Below are 25,765 nucleotides of genomic sequence, written 5' to 3'. Positions count from 1 at the left end.
TTACATTCTCTGCATGCTAAGAAATCAGTTTCCTTAGACAGGCATTTCAAAACAAGACAAGTTATATCTGGTTTAAAAGGCTGAATAACTAACATGTTAATTTTTTGTACTTCAATTTGTATATTTACCCGTTAGATACTTCTAGATTTTGTTGGGTTTTTTTAATCCTTAATAAACGCAGGTCCCAACTCATAAGGTTTACTTTTATTAGCTTTCTCCTTTCCCCCACTCCCTTTTTCTGCCACTAAGGACAAGCACTATCAGGCTGTCCTGAAATTAGTATTAGTACACACCTGTAACTTCGTGTATTTGGCATATGCTGTATGAGACCAGATTGACACAGAAACAAATTTTTAAAAAAAAGTACTATAAATACACTGCATACAAATAAGACATGTAAGCCAATGCAGAACAATGCAGAAATTACATTATTAAAAGTTTTTATTTAGGTTTGGTCAGTACAGGTAAGATAATATTGGAGTCACAGAGCAATATGCATCAACAGGATACAACAGTTCTTAAAAACTGAGTAACTATGCACACAATTAATAAACATTCGGTCACCTAAGGAGAAAATGCACAGATGTATGGTGGGAAAAACTGTAATTAACACTGAAACTACTATAGGACTCCTTCAGTAAGTCCTTCTTTTTAGTGATAAAACTACTGTACTGGGCAAACTTGGCAGTCATAAACCCACAGCTATTATGACAAATCTTGAAGGTGGTGTAAGTATAACAGTATGAGTAAGAATGCCCTTACACAGCACAGGTTCTAGATATACACAGATTTGTACAGACATCATTTATGTTATACTTTATGGAAATAATTTCCATTTCAACTTCACATTAACTCATATAAAAATAACTTGAGCTACACAAACGTCCTTTTAGCAACATTCAACGTAATTAACTGTTAAAATTTCCAAAGTGGCAGAGGTATTGAAGCAAAAAGAAACCCACAAAAAGGCAAAATTGTGACAAGTATGCACTAATTTAAACGGCTTCTGGACAGTATCCTCTCCCAGTTTCAATGACACTGTATAAAAATTCTGCAGAAAAATGTTACAAAACTGAACCCTGCACATTTACACTGGAGTCCAAACCATTCTGGACATGACGAGAACCCACAGTTCTGTTACCTTTCATGCTCACTGTTTTCTCCTCTTGAGGATCATGATTGGAGTCTGTGTCATTTGAGTGGTGAGTGAGAGAGTTTTCACTGCCAGTGGGAGAGTCTACACTTTCATACCCAGTACTGAGTTGGTTTATGTAGCTACCACTTCCTCTACCAGTTCTATCTTCAGAGTGGTTGGACAGCTTATTACCATTCCCTGGAGAAGCTGTGAAGTCATCTTCTGTGCCGCTACCCTCCCTATAAAATCCAGGCCCAGACGTCCGCTGATGGGAGGAGCTACCATTGCTTGGTCCGTTTGCCAGGCGGCTGCAGTCTTTACCCACAGCCTCTCCCTGGTCTGTAGGCTCAGAAGATGGAGTCCTGCTGGTACCTGGGTTGGCGACCTGGGACTGCTGCTGCTGATACTGTGACAGCTGCTGGCGAGTCTCCTTCAACTGCTGCTGAAGAACTAGAATGGTACTCTGCATACCCTCTACCTCCTCATCAAGTTGGATGATGAAGTCATTCAATTCTATGTAAAGAAAACACATTTGTTGCAAACACTTAATAGCCCATATATAGACAAGAAATTAAAATCCCATAACTCAACATTTTATGCTGAAATTTTTCAATAAACTGTTTTTCAGCCATCAAGTATGCACTGGTTTTGATACTCTGCCTCTGAAGGAGAAAATGCTTACTTGTCATATCTACTTACTTTCTATACTGCTATTCAAAATACATGAGAAAAAATTAATTTCTGGGTAAGAAGATATATGGAAAAAAAGCTCAATTCCAATAATTAATATTTCACAAATAGATCTTAGTGTGTCTACTCTTACTCAAGTATAAAACCTTAGTGGAAATACTGTAAAAGAAGGACCATGAACCATATCCAGATATAACAGATCTGAATAACTGCATATTATTTGCAAATAATTGCAAAAGCTTATTCAGTAACAAAAAAAAGTTTCCGTCATATTTAAAGGAAGTTTCAGCTCTTACTCTGTTTAATCCTTTAAATCCTCCAAGACAAGGCACAAAAAGGCTTTCTTACCAACTAGTCTGTAAATTAATTCCACTGGGTGTTTTAATATTTATGTACCAGAAAACAGTTTTTATAATTAGGACTCCATTCTGGAGCAAAATGAATCTGACCTCAAAACAGTACAAGAAACACTAACTTCCTCAGTCTTCCATTCAACTGCACCATCAATTTGACAGAGCAAATAAAGTGCAAACTGCTTAATATTGTAAAAATTCATAAAATTAAGGTGATCTTCCTGCTATGGAAAACAATCATTAGGAAAACTGTTACTGCAGGATTACTTCCCCTCCTACAGGGAAGAGGCAATAGGGGCTAAAGAACATTTCTCAGTTCTAGAGACTACTGCATTCAAGAGAAGAAGTCTTTAAAGAATGGCTATACTTTCTTCAATTACATACTTGATAAATTCTGCTAAAGTACATTATCAAAATAGTTACAAAGCAAAAGGGTAACTATTCAAACAAAATGTCATTATAGAATCATTTACCTTATTGATTCTAGTTATTTTATAGTACTACTTTGTCAAAAATATGAAAATATGATCGGGGGAAGAAATATCCTTTTACAGGATATCTCAGACTTACATCTGATGTCAAACCAAGTCTATGCTATTTTGCAGATTTCAGATGTAAAACAAGCAAAGATATTCAGGTTTATGTGATGTCTAAATAGGTCGTATCTTAAAACTTCACGTAACCTACTTTAACATTCTGTTAAGAACCACCGATCCTACGTAGAACTCAAGACTGAGGACTTTTCAAACTTGCATTTTCCCCTCCATTTAATTTATACAAGAGGTCAGAGTTGAAAGGCAATTTCAATTTAGATTTACATTGTTGTAAAATTTGGACTGTGAACACAATGAGTTATTTTCATTCATCTAAGTTACCTAAGGGAAAAAAAAAATTATTTTTCATATTCTTTGGCATTGTTAGAAAGTTGTTGATTTTTTAAAATAAATTCAAAATGAATCAGAGTTAACAAGAAGCTTTCTGTTCTCAGTGCATGCTTAGGCTTCGTGTATTGTTAACAGCTTTCATCCTGCCAATTCACCAATAATGCGTGCAGTCTAAACACTTCCTATTAAATAGCAAGACCTAAAGTACAAAAAATCTCAATTTCAAAGGCTGCATTACTGGACTGCAAATCCCACCAGTTCCCCCAAAGTTAAGCGTTTTGTTTATTTGTTTTTAATTAAGACTACCAGTGAAGACTTACAGTTGTCCTATTTTACTTGATATTGTCCTTTCATTCTGGCAAAGATGGTTTTACATTATGTGTATAATCAGGAAATTAAACTAGCAGAAGTGCAAGGCAACTTCCGTTTTCTTTAAAAAAATCCCTTACCATCCTGACTGCTTTTAAGTTCCTCACTATATTTCTTCTGTAAAGCCAACTCTGCCTCAAGCTGTGCAATACGTCCTTGGGACAGCTGCCTTCCAAGCTCTTGATTCTCCTGGATAAGCATTCGACACTTCGCCATTAACTTTTTCCCTGTTTGGCTGCAAAGGAAAGAGCCATCTATCACAAAATGAATACAAAACCTTCAGTAATCTTCCTCAATCACAATTACAGACAAAAAGGAGATGCGATTTCTGCATGTCACAATTCAAGGAACATTATGCCTCAACATAATTGTCATAGCAGAAAGTCTCCCTATAGTTACCACATGCTGTTCCAACGCCAGTAGATCTTCTGCCGCTGTCCCATAAAGTGGAAGGCAAGTTTTATTACTGAAAATATGAATAAGCATATTGTTCTTTGATACCAACATCTGGATTATCAGTATGCACAATCTTGCATATGCCAATTCTCAACAGACCTAAATATTTGATTAAAGATGTGCTTTGCAATTCAAAAGATCGACTACTGCATAAAAACTACATAAACAAAAACCTTCTCCATTTATTGTACTAGTAAAATTGAATAATTAAATTTGGATGAAGAAAAAGTTGCTTGGGGGAAATAATAAATCCCATGTTAATTTTTCATAGTGACATCCAATTTTCTTTAAGAAGCTTAAGCATTCTTTAAAATGCTGTCCGAGTACTCTTATTTAAAAAATGAGATGTCCATTTTTCAACTCAACTTATATGTCTGACAGCCACATGCATAGTTTGTTTCATGACTTCTACAGTCAGTATTTCTTAAGTACATCTTGTATGGTGAGGAGTGAAAATGTAGATAAACACTGGCAGGACATTTAAGGAAGGAGTATATTACTTATCTACTTCCTTTAGACTGACAGATTTCACTAATAATTAATGATCATTAGGATGTTTAGTTTCTGAAAGAAGTGAGAAAAGCAGGAAAATTATTTTTAACTGACAAGATTTTTTTTTACTAAATTGGTAACATTACACATCTTTAATCTTCATGATAAAAATCACATTGTAAAGCATTATAGGAAGTAGTATGCAAATTAATATATAGGCAATACAGCTGACTCCATAAAAGAAAAAAATTTAAGTCCTTTAGGACTCTTGGTCTGCCAAGTCAGGATAGCATCCTCAAACAGTTTTCCTTTTAATAGGCTCAGCACCATAATTAAGCTGTCCTATTTTCTATAGAAATGTAACCTCTGCCAAAAAACCACCCAAACTTGAACAGGTTTATTGTGAATTCAATGGCAAGACTTGCATTACTTTTCAAGACCAAGAAGGTCATTTAGCTTTTTGTTTGTTTGCTTTTAAACAAGAGACAAGTATTGAAAAAAAAATGAGAATTAAAAAAGTAGAACAGGAAACTTCTGCTACAATCATAGCCACAGTTCTCTCCTGCAACCAAAATATCCAACCAAAAAACCTTAAAACAGTTTCCTTATCAACTACCTTTTGAGCATTCAAGCCTTAGACAAATTTTAAGCTCTGCCAACTATGCCCCATTTAACATTTTCCGACTGACTTTCCCAAATCTTTCAGATGGGCTGCTCCAGAAGGAATCTGGCTGTGTAAAGTCCTGGAGGCCTGAAACTGCTAAAGGCAGCAGCCTGTTTTCTTTCTTGATGTGATGTCCAATGCCAGGTCCTTGAAGTTTAAATTGTGCTGACCTAACACAGTCCAAGTCGCACACTTAAGATGCAAGTTTCCTTAGAGATGTTCATTCTGTGTAAAGCAGGACCACTTTGGAGATAACCAATGTGACAGATCCCAAAAGTTATTAGGCAGACGTGATTTTTAGCCATTTGCAAATTCCTGTTACTGTATTCATCATCACTAGAAGTAGAAAAAGTTTACAATGCTTAAATCATTTAATGCTTTTCACAAACCAACGCCAACTGTAGAATTAGCAAGTACCGGTTTCCTTGGAATTGGGACAATTTTAGAATCCCATTAATTTCTTCATGTTAACTCCTGCCAAAATGTAAAATATTTATTACCTGTATAGAAATTTGCATAGTTACCTATAATGCTATTTCTCCCCATCAAAATTTTTCCAGATGTTCTGAACTAGCAGGGCAGCAAATAACCTCCCCTTGCAATTTACAAAAACGACAACACATTCAAGAACACAAAATCCAGCAACTATTAAAATAAATCCTATTAGCTGTAAAACTAAGTTCAGCATTGTTTTCACAAATCCTCTTGAACATACATGCAACAAAACCTGTAAGAATGTAAGCGGTTAAATATCAGAAGACTAGTTTGTTGTTTACTGCAAATGACTTTTCTACTCCTTTTTATTCCAAGTGTATACTGTTTAATGATGGTTGAAATGGCTTAGCATAGCCATTCCTCTGATTACGTGCCCTTTTATTTTCCCCTCCAGACACCAGCAATGATTATGCTGCACGGCCTTATCTACAGTTAAGGTCCAGAACTAACTCCACTTAGGGATGTAGTTATAACATGTTACTCACACCAAGAGCTTCAGTTAGGAGCTGAATAGGACCAAAAACTACATTAGATGCCATGATTTAAGAGAAGCTGTATTTAAGGGTGGACAATTGAAGCAATTAAGGAGGGAGGCAAGATGCAAAGAGAATGAAAAAAACCTCAAAGTATTTTACATGAGTCATCATTTCTTTACCTTTCCAGAAAAAAAAAAACAAACAGTAAAATCTTAACCCAGTTAACAAAGACAGCCTCAATTATTTACCAGGAAATAACTAATTTTCTATATTCCAGCTACTGCATGTATGAATTACGAACATTCACACCACTGACTTAAAATTATATTATGCAAATTAGGGTATGGTGCAGCTACAGAAATAACATTTTCTTTTGATACTTTAGTTTGAAAGGAAGTGGCAAATTACTTGTCTCTCCTCAGTTGTAAACACACATTTAGAGCCTGAGGACTTAAGAAAACACCCAATCTGTATCTAAATGTATTAAATAATTTTCTGAACTCCAAGTTAAACAAGCAATCTGCATGGCATGCCTCTTTCAACACACAGTGAGCTTTACAAATGGCTTGGTAACAGGTTAACAATTTCTTAATGTAAGTCTTACCTCTGTTTTGATGCTAGATCATTAAAATCTTAGATACTGCTAGAGCAAAATCATTCCAGATGTATCACTTTTAAAAAGGTAAAATTTCTGTGTAAATTTGTCTTTTGCTGTTAAGTCATTACTCATGCAAAAAAACAAAACCTGCATAAGTATACTTCACTTTGATCTCATATTAGTCAATGAAGCACAAACAGTTAAAGATACTTCTGAGTGAAAATTATGTAATGGCATCTTAATAAAAATCAAAACAGTTAGAATACATCACCTTCTGTGACAACTGGATGTCTTTTTTTTTAACTTTAAAACTGAATTTTCTACGATCAGACTGAGTCATAAAATATTGCCAAACTGTTTAAAAAAAATCAAAACCTCAGATTCCTAAATAGAACTCTATTTTCTAAGGGAAAAAAACAAACACACAAATGCTACACCAAATCTACATTTTGCTTTACACACCTCAGACGTGCACTCCCAACTGTCCCAGATTGCTACTTACAAGTAACTTGGGACAACAGAACAGAGGCATCAATAGAGTAGCAAAGACTCCTTCACTGATTCCACCAAGGAAAATGCATGCATTGAAGTTTTTTTTTGGTTTGTTAAAATACTGACTTTGTTTTCAGAGAACGAGACAATGCAGAAATAACAACCTGTTCAATTCTCGTTCATCCCAGAAGTTTCACAATACAACAGTATAACCAGTAGTGTTCCTTGAACTATAAATTACAACTATTTCAAGGCACAATTTATATAGAAGCGCAGTACAAAAAAAACCCCAGATGTACAACGGAATAAAAGCATCCCACCAACACTGAAGACAGTTGCCATCATGTGCCTTCTGTATTGAGCATTTGAGATCAGTTCTTAGTATGGAAGACTGAAAAAATCTCATTTCTGCATGAAAACATGCAGTGAAATACTTATCACAACCAGGTTTTTTATACATGCTAGTTGTGACCAAATATATATTACTTCCAACAATTTAAAACCTGCAATTAGATGGAACGTACATTTTCGTACAATCCTAATTTTGAGGCATCCACAGTATTACCAACCATCCAGAAAACAGTTCATTATTTAGCAACAGTGACTTAAAGCTGCATCAGGTGCTAGAGAGCCCAAAGGCTAAACAGTCAAATGTGTACATATCACTGTTGTGATATCAAATAGCACTCTCGTGGCTATTCAAAATTGGTTAGCAAGTAAACTCTTTAATGCAAAATTCACCTCATCGAGTTTTGACCCAGCAGTTCAGTGAACAAGCAGGAAGTCCACAGTCTTATTGGCAAAACTGACTTACAGTGTCTCTAAGTCACTAGGCTCAAGGTTAAGAGCGAAGCATATTCCACTTCTACATTTTATGGGAATTTTACATGTTCAATTCATGATTTATGATCTCTAGGTTCTCTCTCCTCCAAACTGTCTGAAGACACAGTGTGCCACAGACTTTAGACTTCTGTTTCTCCCTCTATTTTCTTCAAATAGAACAATTTTGCAAATGTCTACATGTTCTAGAAAAGATTTTTTTCGAAGATGGCCATTTCTTCAGAACAGTCCGACGCTGTCAGGCCTCTGAAGCAAAGGGGGAGAAAAAAGCTGAAACACAAGGTTCATCTGGTAAGTTTTACATTAAGCATTACAAGCTGGACAGTATAAGAATGTGGCCTTTGCCTCAAAACGTCTGAGTCTTGGTGTGGAAACGAGTACTTGGCTGTCCCACCATAGCATTCTCGTAGTGGGACTGTCAGGGAAGTCTTGACTGGGGAGTATTTGTTTTGTTTACCTATCAGGCGTAAATTTCCAGGCACTCAGTTCATTTTGGGCTTGTTCCAGTTTGTCTTTAGTCTGTTCCAGTTCACCTTTCATTTTTAGGAAAAACAAGTTGATGGCTGGGTCCACCATTGTTGATCGCAGTTGGGCAACGCTAGGCTGCTGGACTTGCTTGAGGTACTGAATCTGATTCTGCATAAAACAAGAAAAAAAGACTGTTATTCATACAATAATAAATAAAAACTGAAAGTCACTTAGATGCAAATAAAAATAGTTACTCCAAAGATAATGTCAAGGTAGCTTGCCTTGTCTCAACACTGTAACCTGAAAACTGCAAGATAAAAATTACTTTTGTGCACTTGTACCCTATCAGTGTATATATTCACCCAATACCCCATCCCACCACCTGCCAAGCTTAACCTTCCAAGGCAGATTCCCCTCTACAGTACAGATTATTTTCTGTATGTCAATTTACATTTGTTAAAGTAATAGCTGAAGCATTAGAATGCTTCCCTTCTTTTCTATCTGCCTGTACTCTTTTGAGGGGACAAAAAGCATATAGAAAGAATTACCCGCTTAAAAGAGAGAGCTAATTTCCATTTCCATTCAGCGAAAATTATTAAGGAACATTCCAGCTAAAATTGACAAGAAATATTTTAAGCAAATAATAAAAAGGATTTTAGAAACTTCTAAGTTTTTTTGCAAATGCAATAGTCGCTTATGATGCAAGATTGTGTATTTTTAAACAAAGTGACTTAGAAATATTAACAACAACTAAACCAGATTTTGGTTAGGTTTTATTCTCTTGCAACAACCATAACCCAAAAGATCCACAATTTTATATATTTAGAACCCAGAAAACTTAAAATACTCAAAATTTCAGACGCAGTAACTTCAAGGTTTTCTTTTGAATATAAAATTTATTAGTCAAAACTTGTATGTTATTAAAATAGGATGAACTTGTTTTGAAACTTTCTTAAATTTTATTCCCATCACAACAGACTTCTCTTAAATTGTACTAAATAGTAAATGTTTAGAACTCAGCTAATCACCAGTATTACAGCAGTCTACACAGTGTTAATCCTTAAAGTTAATTTATTATGCTCCCTAAATCACACATTTTTTCATCAGTAAGAGGTGAACAAAGTTGCACGATGTTAAATAACATTAATTGAAAGTCACATGGTTTGCCTCCTGCTTCATGCAGTCTTGCAACCAGACTTCAGAGCAACAGAATTTCGCTGACAAACAGTAAAGGGCAAGTGTGTCCCTCCACCCTTGGCTTTACTTGCGACACACAGCACAGCCAAAAGCACTGTCAGTTTAATCATTTCCTTGTATATACAGTTACTCTGTTACAGGGTCTTTACTCAGCAACAGTGAAGCACAAAAAATCTTATTTACATTCAATGTGCAGTAGCAACCTCAGTCACTTCTAGATTGAGGATAACATGTTTTAATTTATATATTGTTAAGTAGCAACAATTCTTCAATTTTATTTCAAGTAAGTGATTTCAAAGGTACTGAAATAACTGAAGTATTTCCATTGACACATTAATTTGGTATCATGAAAATAAAAACATTTAGCTACTTACAAAAACTGAAATCATACTTTAAATAGACAAACTTTTATCTGCCTAAAAAGAAATATAAGGGGAATGAAGCACTGCATATAAATATTTCCAAGAAATAAAGCACTCAAGAACCCACCTGCAAACATTGCATAGAAATAGGTAGTCCAAATTAAGGCTATTCTAACATTTCCTGGATGGCATTTTATCCCCACTGGTCCTTTGCCTCACTGAATGCACAGTATGTTGCTCACTCAATAAAGATCTATTTTATTTATTGTTACTGATGTATCTTTTCTATCCACTTAATTTTCTGATTCTTCCACTACTGAAGTATTTCAACAACCTGTCAATTCTTTGCATGGCTAGAGCTAGTAGAGGGTGAAACAGCTACACACAGAGACAACTTCACTGGCAATACATTTCAGAAATATAATGATACAGCAACATCATTCTCAACCTGGTTTTAGACAGGAATCACTGAGGGGGGAAAAAGGCCATGTTCCTTGTCTTATGTAGGCCCAGATCCCTCCCTCTTCCACTGCCAGCCTAAGAACTATAAAAGACTCCTTGCATTGATAGCACACAGAATTGCTGCCACTGCTCTCATGCCAGAAATGCACTAAAACACTCAGGGACCCAGCTGATGCTGTGCCATGTCTAGCTATCTGACAGTCTCATTGGGGTCTCCCCAGCTCACACTCCTGTACCCAGCAGAGGGCACTTGCCCATTTGGGTTCCACCTCAACTGTCATTCCTAAAACAGTCACGTAGAAAGAACTTACTTAAGCTGAACAACCCTTGCTCATTCCCTCCCCAGACTTAAAGACCATTTATTACTCCAGCTTTTCCAACTCAAATTTTCTCCATGTATCCACAGCTCTAACTCCAGAGTTCTCACCTGTCAAACTTTTCACCCCTGGAGACCTACCAACCTCCTCCCAATATGATCTGCTCCCAAAGCAAGCCCAAATCTCTTCCTCTTCTGCCTATTTCCTAATTCCATTCATCTTCCTGCTTAGCCAGTCCAAACCTCACATTCTTGCTCCCTCTAACCACTTCCTGGTACAAGTCACCTCCCATTGATAGGGTTAGGGAACAGGACAGTTTGCCTGCAGTCAGGACCAACTTCAGGCTACAGCTGAATATACAGGAATAGTCACGTCCAATGCCAGACCCCAGGGGATGCCCACTCTAAACTTGAAGTGCCTACTGACTGTTCATATTCCCAAACGTGAAAGCACACACTAGTTGGTGTTTTTCAAAAGCCTATCAGGTGGACAAGTAGAGATAATTTTCACAAACAGAAAAAAACCCTTGGTATCAGTTTTCTCTCTGTTCTAACCCAAGGCAGGAGAAGACTGAAAGTAGTCTATTTAGAGGACATCAGGCTGTGTGGGGTTTTGTTTGGGTGGATTTTTATCTCTTTTTGTTAAGACAGACAATAACATTTTCAATCCCTCTTGTTCTCACACATTCTTGAAAACAGTTGCTTCCTTTCAGCTGAAATCATCCAAAGATAGCCTCGAAGTACAGACTCTCTGACATGAAGAAGTTAACAAAACAGAACACAGGTGCCTAACAGAAATTGTAAGCAATCTAAGCCAGTACAACTATATATCCTTATAAGGAAGGAATAGGAGGATGGAAAGCACAGAAGAAGAACAAAAGCACAGACTTGTAATCTAAACTACAAGAGTAATGACTAGGTGCTACAGTCCAATCGTACTCACAGTAAGTTCCACTCATTGTTATCTGTTTCATGGAAAACCTATTTGAGTAGCAAGTATTTCCAAATGTCTATCTGTTTATTGACTACAATAACCGTGCAGTAAAGCCTGGAAGGGGGCTAAGGCCTTTCCCTGAAGTAACAATAACTTTGTCAAAAATAAAGTTATTCTATGGATTAAAAATTAGACATGTCACATAATGTCATATGGTGAATAGCTTTTGTTTATTAAATGATTTAGCAACATAGCTTAGCTTTGCATCTCATCCAACATTATTTATTTTTCTACTGTCACTTTTCTGAAAAAATACTCTCTAGTGATACAAAGTCAAGCAGTCCTTCTGACCATCTTGAAACTATGTGCATTTAAACTTGAAAACACCTACAAGTGCTAATGTCTCAATTACAGCTTTTATGCCTCTTCTTCAAGGATGCACTTTCCTACCTCCATAAACTATGGAGATTACATTCTTGATGTTATTCATGAGTCAATAGCTGGAAAAATGTAAGCCACATGAGTGTGTGGGTATGTCTGTCTTCTGCTTCTTTTTGGTAGGTTGCTCCCCATCCTCTTGTTCTTTGTTAAAGTACACTGAAAATAAAAGCTCTTCAGAAGTTCTTCTAAACAGATGTTCTGGAAAGACTATGCAGCCACAAACATCTAACCATCTAAGTGCAGTCAAAAACCCTATAGTGTTCATAATCTTGTCAAAATTCACAGCATTAAATACTTGAAGTTTTTAACTCATTATTTTAAAGACAGGAATAAAGAAAGGTAAATACAATACATACAAATATGGTTTGGTGAAAAACTTTTAAGTATTTATTGTTCCAGCTATACGCTCAGGAATTCAAAAGAATAAAAAAACCCCTGTTATTACTGCTGTTCTGCATAGCAGAATTTATCAGTAAGACTAACAAGGGAAGCAGGTTCAATATAATACTCTTACTACTAGGTAAGTGTTGCACTATAGTACCAAAACAGATCTTCATTAGTATCCTGGGCTGCATTAGGAGGAGTGTTGCTAACAGGTCAAGGGAGATGATCCTTCCTCTCCACTCAGCACTGGTGAGATGTGGTGTATGGTGTACAGATCTGGGCTCCCCAGTACAAGAGAGACACAGACATATTAGGGTGAGGCCAGTAGAGCCTTGAGGATGATTAAGGGGTTGGAGCATGTGACATACAAGCAGAGGCTGAGAGTGTTAGGGCTGCTCAACCTGGAGAAGAGAAGGCTCAGAGAGATCTTATCAATGTGCATAAATACCTGATGGGGAAGTAAAGAAGGCAGAGCCAGCAGTGACCACCAAAAGCAATGGGCACAAACTGATACACAGGAAATTCCACTTAAACATAAGATAACACATTTTGCTGTGTCAGTCAATCAATACTGGCACAGTTCACCATGTGAGTGTGATCAAGAGTTTTAGGAGATGCTCAAAACCCAATTATGCATGCTTCTTAGTAACCTGGTCCAAGCGATCCTGTTCTGAGCAGGCAGGCTGGACTAGACACCTCAGTGATTCTGGGATTAATTTTTTGCCACTGCAAAGTAAGCTTTATCCCCTCTTTTTTTTTATTTTTTCTGTTTTTAACACTACTTACTATGAACTAAAATGATCTTATGGTCTTAAGAGCAGTGAAAATATTGTGTACAGAGTTAAGTGTCACACTACTACACCTGACAGCTCTGAAAATCTTCAAGAAGGCTTGAAAAACCAGAGGAGAACTACAATACTAGTTATTGGTTTTGCACAGAGCTTGTTTTTTTTCATAAGAGAACTTCTGAAGAGTATGTTACAAGAACTAGCAATAAGAAGCTTTTTACAGTCTTCTTTCAGGAACTGCCCAGTTCAGCAGATGAAAATGTTAAGAAGGCAATCCAAACCCCAGATCAAAAGAAGATATTTTCAAGAAAGCAAAACTAAATATAGAAGAAAAAGTCATAGAAAATAACTAGAAACAAGGGAGAGAGAAACAAAGATCATCAAAAAAATTTATTTAGAACAAACATTAGAAACCATGTAGCAGATCTGCCAAATTTCAAAAGAACTTCCTCTGAAAAATCAGTAACTCTTTCACCTACCTAGCCGAACAGATACAAAGGCTTACAAATACCTTGGTATCCAAATCCAAGGTAATTATCAGTCTAAAATCTCCCAAATGAAACCCAGTAAACTCAATCTTATCCTTATGCTTTAATTTGTTCCTGACTCTAATGACAGTCAGAAGTAACATTTTTGGTACACATGCACAGTTGATAAATGCTAGAAAAAAACCAGCACGGCACATGTAAGAACTAGCTTGGTTTTAAAATAAAAGTCGTTCCAATCACAACTGCTGCTGAAAATCAACTGAAATAACTAATATTAAAAAGACCCAAACTTTAAGAAGCGATTTATACTAATTCAATGAAAGCTTAAGTGCCCTGTCATTTCTTTTAACACAGAAAGTGTGATGCTACAGATACACAAAAAACACAGCACATGGATACTGCTCAAAAGCTGATATTCCTCCAACTGTCTAAACACACTTATCCTTTATAAATACTTACAGTACACTCTTGCATCTCCTGTTCCTTAGTTGCCAGCCTCATCACCAGAATATTTTCTCTTCGGGCAGACTCTTGCTGTTGCTGTTTCAACTTCTCTTCTGATTCTCTCAACCCCGTCACATCATTAGCTAATACAAGCAACAACACAAAAAGCATGTTTTATAGTATCCTCTCATGAAAATTTTTTTAAAAGACAGCTAAAAGAATCTAAAAACCAAATTCATAAGCAGAAGTAGTCACAAATAAGCATGAATGAAAAAGGCATAACTATAACAAGCATAAATAAAAATCAAAATATTACTAAATATTAGAAAAGCTTTACAACAGGAGGCTTTAAATCCATATTCTGGTCCTTCCTTAAGACTTACTCAAATTTTGAAGATGCTTCCATGTTTCTATAGGAAACAACTTTTAAACTGCTTGTTTAACCAACTATTACTACAACTTGCAATTTGAAACTTGGGAAGTTGAAACTGCCCTGGCATGTAAAAGAAAAGGTGAGGCCAGGGTAGGGAAGGAGGGAAGTATATACTCTGGCAAAAAGCAATCTGCAGTCTGTAAAACTGCTGTTTGTGGGCAATCCTCAAACTCCACACTCCATGAGCAAACAGTAAGACATTCAAGAACTTCAGGAATGGCAGTTCGGTCACAACTGAAATTCTTCTGGATCCATGAACATTTATGAAAATTTATATATTAAATATGAGAGAACGCAGCACATTTCTAAACTACTCAAACAAGAACACATGCAAGCAACCCAATACCAACTGTATACATTCACTTCTACTTGTCATGCATAAAACAATGAAAAATTTGAATAATTTAGAAAAAAAATCTAATTTATCAGCTATAAATGGAAACTAAGAACATTTGCTTCATGACAATTATTTCTAAATAATTCTTTGCAGATAATTCAGTAATACTGATTACTATGGCCTGTATTGTTCCCCAAAAATCAAGAAACTGGGAATGTCGAAACAAGTTATCTAAGGCAGTGTGAGATGTGAATGAAATCAACTGCTTCATTTGCTATATCTTAGTCTCTCCAAAACTCAAACATTATGGGACAACAGCAAAAGAGGGATGTAAGAACAGCAAAAATAGAGGACATGCCCTTGGACTGACAGTAAAATACCCTTTGGACTTAGTGGTACTATGTCTTTAAGTATTTAGACTGAAAAGGTGAGTGGAAAACAGCAAATACACCATCTCCAGCTGCCAACATAATTTTTAAAAGTGACTTAGGATTGGCTATTCAGTCACTCCCAGAATGTATTCACATCTTCTCGTTTCAGAATAGGACGTTTTTCCTACTCTTTTAAAAGACCAAGTTTTAGCGACCATGTAAGAACAATCAACTTTGTCTAATCAGATCAAACATTACTTGGGGGACTCACTTTAGACATTTACCTCTTAAAACTATTCCCCCTGCCAATCTTACAATCCTGTAAGACTATTAAAGGCACAGACATTCATGGAGTATTTCAGTAGATAAAGTTTCCTTTCTAATGGTAAAGTTCTGAAAAGACGTGTATTTATGGGGTTATGCTTTGAAGCTTATCCCTGTCCCAGCAGTCTGGATCCTAAAAACCAGACTTTTTAGATGCTGTGATAAATCTGCAACAGAAAAGTTGATGAGAAAGTTGGGAGAGGCTGAAAACTTACAGTAGAAAAAACAGGAGCTTTTATTCTGACAAGTAACTCACATCATAGATTATTACCTCTTATTTCTAGCAATTTTAGAAAACACAGATATTACTTGACTGCTCTGCTTTATACAAACATTCAGATAACTTGTACCATTTTGAAACTTGGTCAACTTACAGTTAAGGTCTGTGTACTTGCCCTCCAGAGCTTGCACGTATGCTTCATACTGTTTCCACCTATTGCAGATATAAGCAGAAAAAAAAGTGTTTTCTGAAGCTCAGTTGATTAAATCAAGGCATCTCATTCCTAAGCTTCCAGAATATACATTGATACCATAATCAGAAAACGTCAAGAGGGAATGACACAATTGCATAAGAGGCAATTCCAGTTTTAAAAAAGGGGCTTTATATTGTGAAAATAGTTAAATCCACTTTGCATCTCAAAAGAATTAAAAGGTAGCTGTGCATTACAACACTTAAAATTGACATCTTAAAAATTACTGTAATATTTTAGACAAACACTGGGATCAAACACTAATTGTTATCTTTGTAATGTATCCAATAGGCATCTCATTCTCACAGAACAATTCAAACAAAATTCTGTAACAGAAATTGTGATACAAATACAAAATCTAAGTCTGTTACCAAGTGAACAAGACAAGCAGAAGTGTATTATAATACACTAGAAATGGCAGTCTAGGTTAAGTAGTTATATTAGCTTGTTCAAATCAAGACCATTCTCTGATTATATTCATCAACCAGACCAACAGTTTAATAACTCTTTGAAGGTATGTTATTTAGGTAATTCATCCACAGTCAGAAAACACCACACTTAAAAGCATACAAACCATTAAATCAGTAGCAAATAAAGTCTTCAGTGAAGTTGAGCATGAAATGCCATATGAACAAAGTTCACAGGGTAGTGGTTTGGGATTTTGTTTTGTTTTTAAAGTAGTACTCTGCACCTAACTATGTGTGTTCCTCATGATGATACAATTCCACATTATGAAGAAAATTCATCTAACAGCTCAGCACTAAAGATTTCTGTTCCCTCCTCCCACCTACCCTTTCTCTCTAACACCTATTTTCTGCCAAACTCATCACAGCTGCTCTATTTTAACTCCATAATCTACACCACTATCTGAATTGAAACTGCAAAATCTAACTCTAGGTAATTTTTGACCATTTAGTGAATTCAAACAGCTCATTAAAGGCTCTAAAAAGCATCAGATCTGTAACAGCAACTGAGATCACATCACTGGAAAAAGCAAAAGGAAGCACAAGATCTTTTCCTTCAAGCAACAACAAAATTTTGCATCTCTTCAGCTGAACACAAAAACAGTATTAATTAACTCTCTTAAGCTCCGTAAAAGAGAGCAGCTGTATTTCTACTTAACCCTCTAACTTATCTCTCTGCTCTAAGACTTTTCACCATTTGACCACTAAAAGTTCTATGTTAGTTCAGAAGATTTCAATCCCCCAAAAGTAAAACTGAAAAGGTCTACTAAACACCAAAGCCAGAAAGAAATAACAGAATTGTGCATGAAAAAAATGTAGGCAATAAAACAGCTGGTCCTCAAATACACAGGATTACTTGACTTCTAAGTTATACTTCACAGCTCAAAACCATTAATTCTGTTAAAATTGTGACATAGCCACACTCTCATAACAGGAGCAATAAAAAGAGCAAGTGAAACCCGAAACACAAGTCAAGTAGACGTGACAGACCCCTACCTGAAGAAAAAAAAAAAAAGGAGAACCCCCCCAAATAACCACCCACAAACAAGTCACGTAGCCTATGGTTACCAAGAATGCTGGAAATAATACCTCTAAGTCACCTCTCAACAACTGCTAGTATTTAGGCAAGAACCAAACTCCTGGAAAAGAAAACCCAAATGGCACTAGGTCACATAGGGATTTTAAGTCACATGGCAGCCAATTCTTCTAGAAAATGTAACTCTTCAGACACGGCTTTTTGTCAAAAACCTGGTGAAGACTTGCAGTTCAAGAAACATCTATTGGGTCTGGCTGAGGTGGAGTTAATTTTCCCTACAGCAGCCCTCATAGCACTGTGCTTTCCATTGGTAGCTATAAAGGTGCTGGTAACACACCTGTGTTTTGGCCACTGCTGACAAGTGCTCACACATCATCAGGGTTGTTTCTCCAACACTCCCCCCTCACTAGTAGGCTGGGGATGGGCAAGATCCTCAGAAGGAACACAGCCAGACCCAAACAGACCAAAGTGATATTCCCCACTGCTATGGGGCAGTGTGTGTAAAGCCCTACTTCCCAGGAAGTGGCCAGACACTGCCTGCCAAGCAGAGAATCAATATGGGTTTTTCCCTTGGCTTCCATGTGCAGCCTTTGCTTTTGCTTCACTAAACTGCTGTTATGGTGACCAACAATTTCTTTCCATCTTTTCTTGTGCCTTTAATAACATTTTTTTTCCTAAAAGTGGTCTTTCCAGCTTATTTCACTGACTGTTTTCCCTTGTTTACAGCAGTAGGAGAGTAAAACTCTGACCTTTGGAAAGCTGAAGTTACAAAGTTTCTGAAATTGAAGTTGTAGCTTCTGAAATTAACACCAATGAAAACAAAAAGGAAAATAAGGAACTACTATAGAACAAGTAGTTTAAAAAAAAAAAAGATACTGAGGATCATTGACAGTATTCTCAGTGCTCCAACCCTGTTAACTCCTAACGTTTAATTCTTACCTCCTTATTCCTTCTTCTCTGTTTAGGCTAAAAGCCAGCTTTTTTCTCCAGTCAGTTTGATTTCCACTCCATACTGGCTTCTTGATCTATTTAGTAGTTTATGTCAGTAATATGATGGTTCAATATTGCCAATCAGAAGAGCTTCAAAACTGCTACTTGGAAAGGCACTGAAGAACAAAGACAGCTGTACACGAAACTGGGAGGACAGTCTTGAATCTGACTTACATTTAATGTGTCACAGTCTCACAAAAACTGGAAGGTAACTGAGCAGCATTATGTCAGTTACTTAATTCCATTCCTTCTCTAAAAATATTAAGCAGAGTTTATAGAGGTAATTTGAAGCCATGGAGTCTTTTTCTTGAAGCACACATTTTTTATGCTTTTTAGGGTTCACAATAAGAAAAGCACTTGGGGGTAAGGCACACACAGCAGTGCACCTAGAGTGTTCCAAGAGTGACTAGCTCTAAGTCCATGTTGACTGAAGCTCAGTAAAAGCACTGCATTTCCTCAGAACTGCTTGTATAAATCAGGGTGCTTCAGTGTCTTTCCAACTAACCACTAGGTTAAACGATCAGGGCAATACTGATCAGATTTTTAGCCAAGCCATAGTATTTTGTTACAGCATTCTTGGCTCTTCTTCCTCTCAGAAGCTCCTACACCGTCAAGCGAAGTAACTACTGCCTTAAAGAGGGGAAAGATGAAGATGAGCCCACAGCAACAAGTCATGAGACAAGCAGAAATTTAAGAGACCAGATCTAAAGGCTTTGTGTCGATCCTGCTCATGTTTACTCAACAAAAGTTAAAATGAGCAAATCTAAACTATGTACTTCACAGAAAAGAACAGTGAAATTGGGATTCATAGCACAGAAACTGACAAAAAAAATTAATCTTTTCCACATATGTGTTTTATCGCTGCAATTGTACGATACTGCTGCAACCTGAAAGACCAAAAGGCGATGACACATATCCATCTTAGAAAGCATCTGCCTCACCAAAGCATAGACCAAAAAACATATTCCAAATCTTAAGACAGTCTAGCAGTTAATACATGCTTTTCCATATCTCAAAGTAGTTGAGACACCATTGATTAAAATATATGTATAATAGTAATAATATTTTATTCCAATCTACAAATGAAGCCAGCAGTTAGTGTAATAATTGCTATTTTTATGTGAAATCACAATTAGAGGTGAACTTGCTATAAATCCATAATATGCACCCCATACAAACATGAACAGTGTTCGTAGAACTGCTCAAAACAGGCACAGTAATAAAGCAGATACAGCCAAAACAGCATTTAAATTTCCTCTTCTGGGTATAGTGAACAGTTATTCTCTTTACATCCATCGACTGCCCTTTTTGAGAGTATAAGTTACTTTTTCTACACACTAAGAATATGACTCAATAGCGACATATCTGTTATTGGCAATTTCCCTCCAGTCTCTTTGTTAACACAGGTTAGCTGCTAATATACTTTACCTCCTTAAGTGTATCCCATCACATTCTCACTTGAATATATGCTGGAAATTCATCTCTTCTACAGTTGCAACTAATCATTGCACGTTACAGAAACCGATTACAATGGGAAGCCTTTTTTTGTTTTCACACTAATCAGTCAGAAAACAGGTGGCACAGAATCTATGCTTTGGTACTTTTGCATGAATTTTATAGCTGGAAGTAAGGGCACAGCTTTAGAGGCTTAGGAGTTCGCTATTTCCAGAGATAATCTTGAGCACAGAAACTTCTATGCAAAGGATCACAAGGCCAGAACCACTTAATATCAAAGCAGCATTTTTCCTTACTGCTTAAATATATTATTCTTTATTGTTCAGAAGACTACATACTCAGAGGAAGCCAGAAACCAGTTTTAAATATAAGGAGCCAGATTATGTTTACTCCCTAGAAAGAACTGTCACCCCAAAAGTATCTGGTAGGATAGTTTACTCAGACAGGAGGAAGAGTAGCTGATCATCATATACATTAAGTGTTGCACATGTATCCCCAGGTTTCTAAACAATTAGTCTTTGTTCTATGAAACAGCAAAATTTACCTTGAGACCCTAATAATGCTAACAACTTACCATGTACAAAAAGCCAAGAACTAAAATTTACCAAAATGCGCAAACTACTCCAGCAGACAAACAGATGACCCACAGATGTCTAGTTTAGTTAGCTCCTTGTTGTACAAATTAGGAAATTCAGGCATACAGACAGGAGTGGCTTGGGTCAGTTTCTTTAAGCAAGTGGTCTGTGCAACAGGATTGCCTATTACTGCTTCCATGGTGACCCTTCGCTTTCTAAAAGGCGAAAAAGGTGGCCAGGCTCTTCCTTATGCAAGTTCTAGGTAATGAAAACTTAATTTTAACATTTTACTACTAATATCTGAACATGCTGAGAAGATGACTGCATGGATTAATAAAACGTAAAACATATTGTAGGAACAAGAAGTTGACATTTTTCTGATGTTGAAAATAACTTCCTATCTAGCAAGGAACGTAAGCAATCGTATCTTCTACTGTTATGAGCAAAGAAAAAAACCCACTCCTATTCATGTATTACAAAATATCATTCAGGAATTCTGTCTCTTTGGAAAAAGCGTTCCCTCACAAATTACAAATAAAAATATTTGAGACGAGAACTTTACAGAAGAGATGTATCATGAAATTGATAAAATAGTTTTTCAGAACAAGGATGCTAAAAAAAACCTGAAAGTCAATTCACATATCTTCCACTAGAAGTTCACTACAATGTTAAGATGAAAACCACACTTTTTACTTTACCTTAGGATAAGCTCATCTCTAGGTAAAACCTTAAAATCTGCTTCACTAAGGCGAACCTGTGAAGCAAAAAGAGAAGCACAACTTATCAAGCTGTCATGATTACCTGGGAGGGTGAACTCACAAGTAATTTTAAAACATACCTTCTTTGGGAGAGGTTCTTCATTCGTCATTGTGAACTCTGAAGGGAGAGAAAAAAAAAAAAAGGAGTTTTATTTAGTGTAGTTCCTAGTGTGCAAGAAACACCGAGCAAGTCAGAAGCTTGTACTTCCAGCCTTATTTTTTTTTATTTGCACTATTAGACTACTGAAATATTTGTTCCACACAGAGCGTTCCACAGAGCCAGAGTACAAACAATGTAAGTTTGCTGCTGTAATCTAGATATAAACAAGTCAAATCCATTTTCTCTAAAAGTTGACCAAAAATTTCTATTAATGCCTAAATTGCCAATCAGTAATCAATTCTTCCTATTTAACTAAGCAAAACCATGCAACTTTGTATCACAGACATTTCATATGTGTCTACACCTATTTAACATATTTTACAAAGTAAAGGATAATCAGGGTCTGAGGAAAGCAATTTATACTACTACTTCAGAACCTCTTTGGGGAAAAAAAAGAATTATTTGTGAACATTACTACTACTGTTTATGTCAAAGCAACATGTTCTTTCAAGAACTTATTCTCTTACTTTTAAGATTCTAATAGACAGGAAGTATTGTTATTTTAAAACCCATGTGAATATTTTCAGGAAAAGTAAGACATAAAGTAAATGGTTTGGATACAACATCAAATTCAATTCCCCTCGTGCATATGTAGCACAATAGGACTGCATTGTGCTAGGTTAATTATTCACATTGCCCTGAGTTACAGAACATGCTTCCTTATCTCAAAAGGATAATACTATACATAGTATTTTCTACAACTATGATATATAAAAAATACTGAGTTTGCAAATCTTATAAGCATAAATGTAACAACAAATGCAAGGTTTGCTAGAGGCATGTATCTTTGCATATAATATTAAGAGTCAACATACTTGTAAAGCTGCTACAATGCAGGTATACCAGAGAAAGGACATGTCAACTCCTTGGTTGTGAACACTTAAGTTCAAAGAAACAATGCTCTTAAGTAGTAAATATTTTATTTTCTCAAGGATTTTTACAGACTACCACGCTATTTTCACAATGATGCCCAATGAACTAATTTAACTTCTCCAAATCCTAGGACAAATCCTAAAATTGTTGGTAAGATATGCAAACACATGCCAGGGAAGTAAAGCCTCTTGAACCTACATTAACCATAGACAGCTACACAGAACCCTACCAAACAAGGCCCTGGTTAACAACAAACAAAACAACCAACACACACTCCCTTCCTGTAATAAATACTGACATTAGAACTCACGTAAAGAAAACATTTAGTAGAAGCATCTCACTTATGAATGGCAGCTTCCTGTTGCTGGGCTTAGTAACACACAGGCACTTAAGTGCTTCCCCACACTAAGAAGTTTCCCCCGCTCCAGCCCCCTTCCCTCCCACACCTGAGAAGTTACTCAAGCATTTTGCTTGAAGTTCTGGATGCAGCTCCTTATTTGAGACTGTTTTACCAAAAACATAACCTTAAGTATCAAATAAAAGCATAAGAGGCTATTGATAGAAATTGCCAGTGCCCAGCTCATGCAGAGTAACTTGAGATCACAGAGGGAACATTTGTGACCCCTGTATTTAGATTGCCTACCTCTAGGCAATTCCTAAAGTTATTTACAATCTTTAACTCCTTCATAGTTCAGAAGTAGTCTTGAAGATCTTGGCAAGTGTTAAGTTCTTGACAGAGAGAAACATGTTTTTCAGCTGTTCCACACAACTACAGCTAACACTGCTTAAACTGTGCACGGATTATGTCAAGTCATTATGCGTGTGTTCCTCAAAAAAGTACCAGAAGCACACAAATACCAAAAAAGGTGAGTTTCCCCAAAGACTTGGCTTGTGAATCCTTCTGCAGCATACAACAATTATAAAGACTTGATTACTGTCAGGACTGCAAGAAATCAGAGACTGACGCTCCATCTACAGGTAGTCTACCTCATATCTCCAGACCTCACACAAAATTCCAGCACCCCTTTCTCCACAGCAGCACCAGACCAGGCTACTCTAACCTCTGTGCCCAGCACATCATCATTTACAAAGCCATCGCTTGCTTTCAGACAAGAGCCCGAAAGTGAAGACTGAAGTTACTGTCCACCATGTTACAGAAGTTACTACCTTCCTGTTACCTATCATTATTCACAGTGATAGAAGTACCCACTAAAAAATAACACATCAGCAAGAAATATTCTATAGGTTATTTTTGAAAACTTAGGTTGATAATACCTACAAATAAACACTTAGTGCTCTTTCTGTACAATTTTACCTCACTACTCTCCAGCTTTTTGGGCACCTACAGTAACTTCCCACAGGCTTACGCATTTATTACCGCTATATACTGCTATCACTGTGCTCAGTGTTTTTCAGAAACATTAGGAGTATCAGGCTGACTACAACAATTTTCACAATGATTTGCCTTAGCTTTCTGTTAATAAACAGGTGAACTTATATGCTACAGACAACAACACTGCAACTGAAATGTTCACTCTTTGAATTTAATACAGTAACTTTTCAAGCACTGTGCATCAAGAGGTGCTTCTCATCACTCAGCTCTCTGCTAAATGAGATAATCTCTCACCTACCAAGATCAGAAATCTTGCAAGAGCATGAAGTTCTACTTTCTACAATAAAAAGAACCAACGTAAACAACATTCCTACATAACTGACTGGAATTAACACGATTATATTTTGTGATTTATATTATGAACAGCTTAACTGTACTTTCCTAACTAAGCACTTTCATGATTTTGCAGAAATGGTGGCTGCCACACACTACTCCTTCTGCATATCTGCTCCTGGCAACCAGCAACATAAAACCATATTCCATGCTTAAAACAGTAATGCAGTAACATTGTCATGGGCACTAACAGAATTTTTAGGAAATCTCATAATGTTTTAGGCTTTTATGGCAGTTTCAATACAAAGACGTGAAATGAAGAAAGGGCATTTTAATTTTAGGAACTCTGGTAGGAGCCTGCACACCTTTTAAAAAACATTTAAAAAACATAGGATTTAAAGATTTTAAAAAAACCTAGTGAACAAAAGCAATTGAATAATATCAGGTATGATGCTTTACTAGTTATACCTAAAGTAACTGTAAGTTATTTAAACAGCATGAAAAAAGACTTCTGTGGGGAAATCCCCAGGATGGACTCCCAGCTCCCAATCTGTGAATATATACATATACCACACTGAATTCCCAGAATTATTAGGGTTGGAAGAGACCTCTAGATCATCTAGTCCAATCCTCCTGTCAAGGCAGGATCACCTAGAGCAGGTGACACAGGAACACGCCCAAGGGAGCTTTGAATGTCTCTAGAGAGGGAGACCCCATGACCACCGTGAGCAGCCTGTTCCGGTGCTCTGCCACACTCAACGTAAAGTTCTTCCTCTTGTTGAGGCGGAGCTTCTTGGGTTTTTTTTGTTTATGGTCATTGCTTCTTGTCCTGTCTCTGACCACCACTGAGGAGTCTGGCACCGTTCTCTTGATACCCGCCTAATAGATACTTATGTATTAGTAAGATTCCTACTCAGTCTTCTCTACACTAAACAGGCCCAGCTCCCGCAGTCCCTCCTCATAAGACAGGCGCTCTAGACCACCTAATCATCTTCGTGGCCCTTCACAAGACCTTCTGTCTTTGCCTTTTTATGCTTAAAAAGGAAAGTTTCACAGTAATACTGACTGGCCAGCTCTCACACTCGCCTCGGCAGCCGTAGGGGTCCCCCCTGCCCCCTCCCGCGGGGCGCAGCCGCAGGTGTCTGACAGACCCAGCTGCCACCGCCCCCCAGCGCACGCAGGGCCCGCCCCGCCGCCCTCGCTCGCCTCCGACGAGGGACGCGACAAGCATGTCTCCCGCGGCCGGGGGGCGCGGCGGCTGCCGAGGGCAGGGGCGGGAGGAGGATGCCGGCCGCGCAGCCAGGCTGGGCTCCGGGCCTCGCACAAAATGGCTCTAAATGCTCCCGCTCCTCCCCCCCACGCTCGGGGTGAGGGACGGGAGCGCCGCCGGGAGTTCGGCGCTCCAGGACCGCGGGGTGCTCGGTCTGTCCGTCCGTCCCGCCGGGGCGGAGCGCTCGCGCGGCCACTCACCTCCCGCCCGCGGCGCGGAGGCCCCGCGCCCCCCGCACGCCGCTTGCCTGGGCCGCGCTCCTCCTCACATCAAGGGGGGGGCGAAACGCCGCCGCCTCCGCGCCTGCCGCCACCAGCTGCGCAGGCACTGCCGCTCCACAGCCGGTACCACCGGG

The 25,765-nt window shown here is 37.5% G+C and overlaps 1 protein-coding gene across 2 annotated transcripts; it reads right to left on the bottom strand.

The window, feature by feature from the left end:
• Window positions 1–423: 423 nt before the first annotated feature.
• Window positions 424–25,765, bottom strand: WTAP (WT1 associated protein). Of its 2 annotated transcripts, none has more exons than XM_064649012.1 (8): window positions 25,658–25,765; window positions 21,522–21,559; window positions 21,382–21,437; window positions 16,068–16,126; window positions 14,244–14,371; window positions 8,402–8,580; window positions 3,512–3,666; window positions 424–1,648 (listed from the first exon to the last, which is right to left on the bottom strand). In XM_064649012.1, exons 2-8 carry the CDS (start codon window positions 21,549–21,551, stop codon window positions 1,065–1,067), a joined length of 1,191 nt encoding a protein of 396 aa, XP_064505082.1. In that variant the 5' UTR covers window positions 21,552–21,559; window positions 25,658–25,765; the 3' UTR covers window positions 424–1,064. The 2 variants fall into 2 exon arrangements, with proteins under 2 accessions (XP_064505082.1, XP_064505081.1); XM_064649011.1 differs by having other exon boundaries at window positions 25,611–25,716.

The sequence above is a fragment of the Pseudopipra pipra genome, chromosome 3 (assembly GCF_036250125.1).
Source record: "Pseudopipra pipra isolate bDixPip1 chromosome 3, bDixPip1.hap1, whole genome shotgun sequence".
Taxonomy (NCBI): Eukaryota; Metazoa; Chordata; class Aves; order Passeriformes; family Pipridae; genus Pseudopipra; species Pseudopipra pipra.
This window is presented reverse-complemented; position numbering and strand designations above follow the sequence as displayed.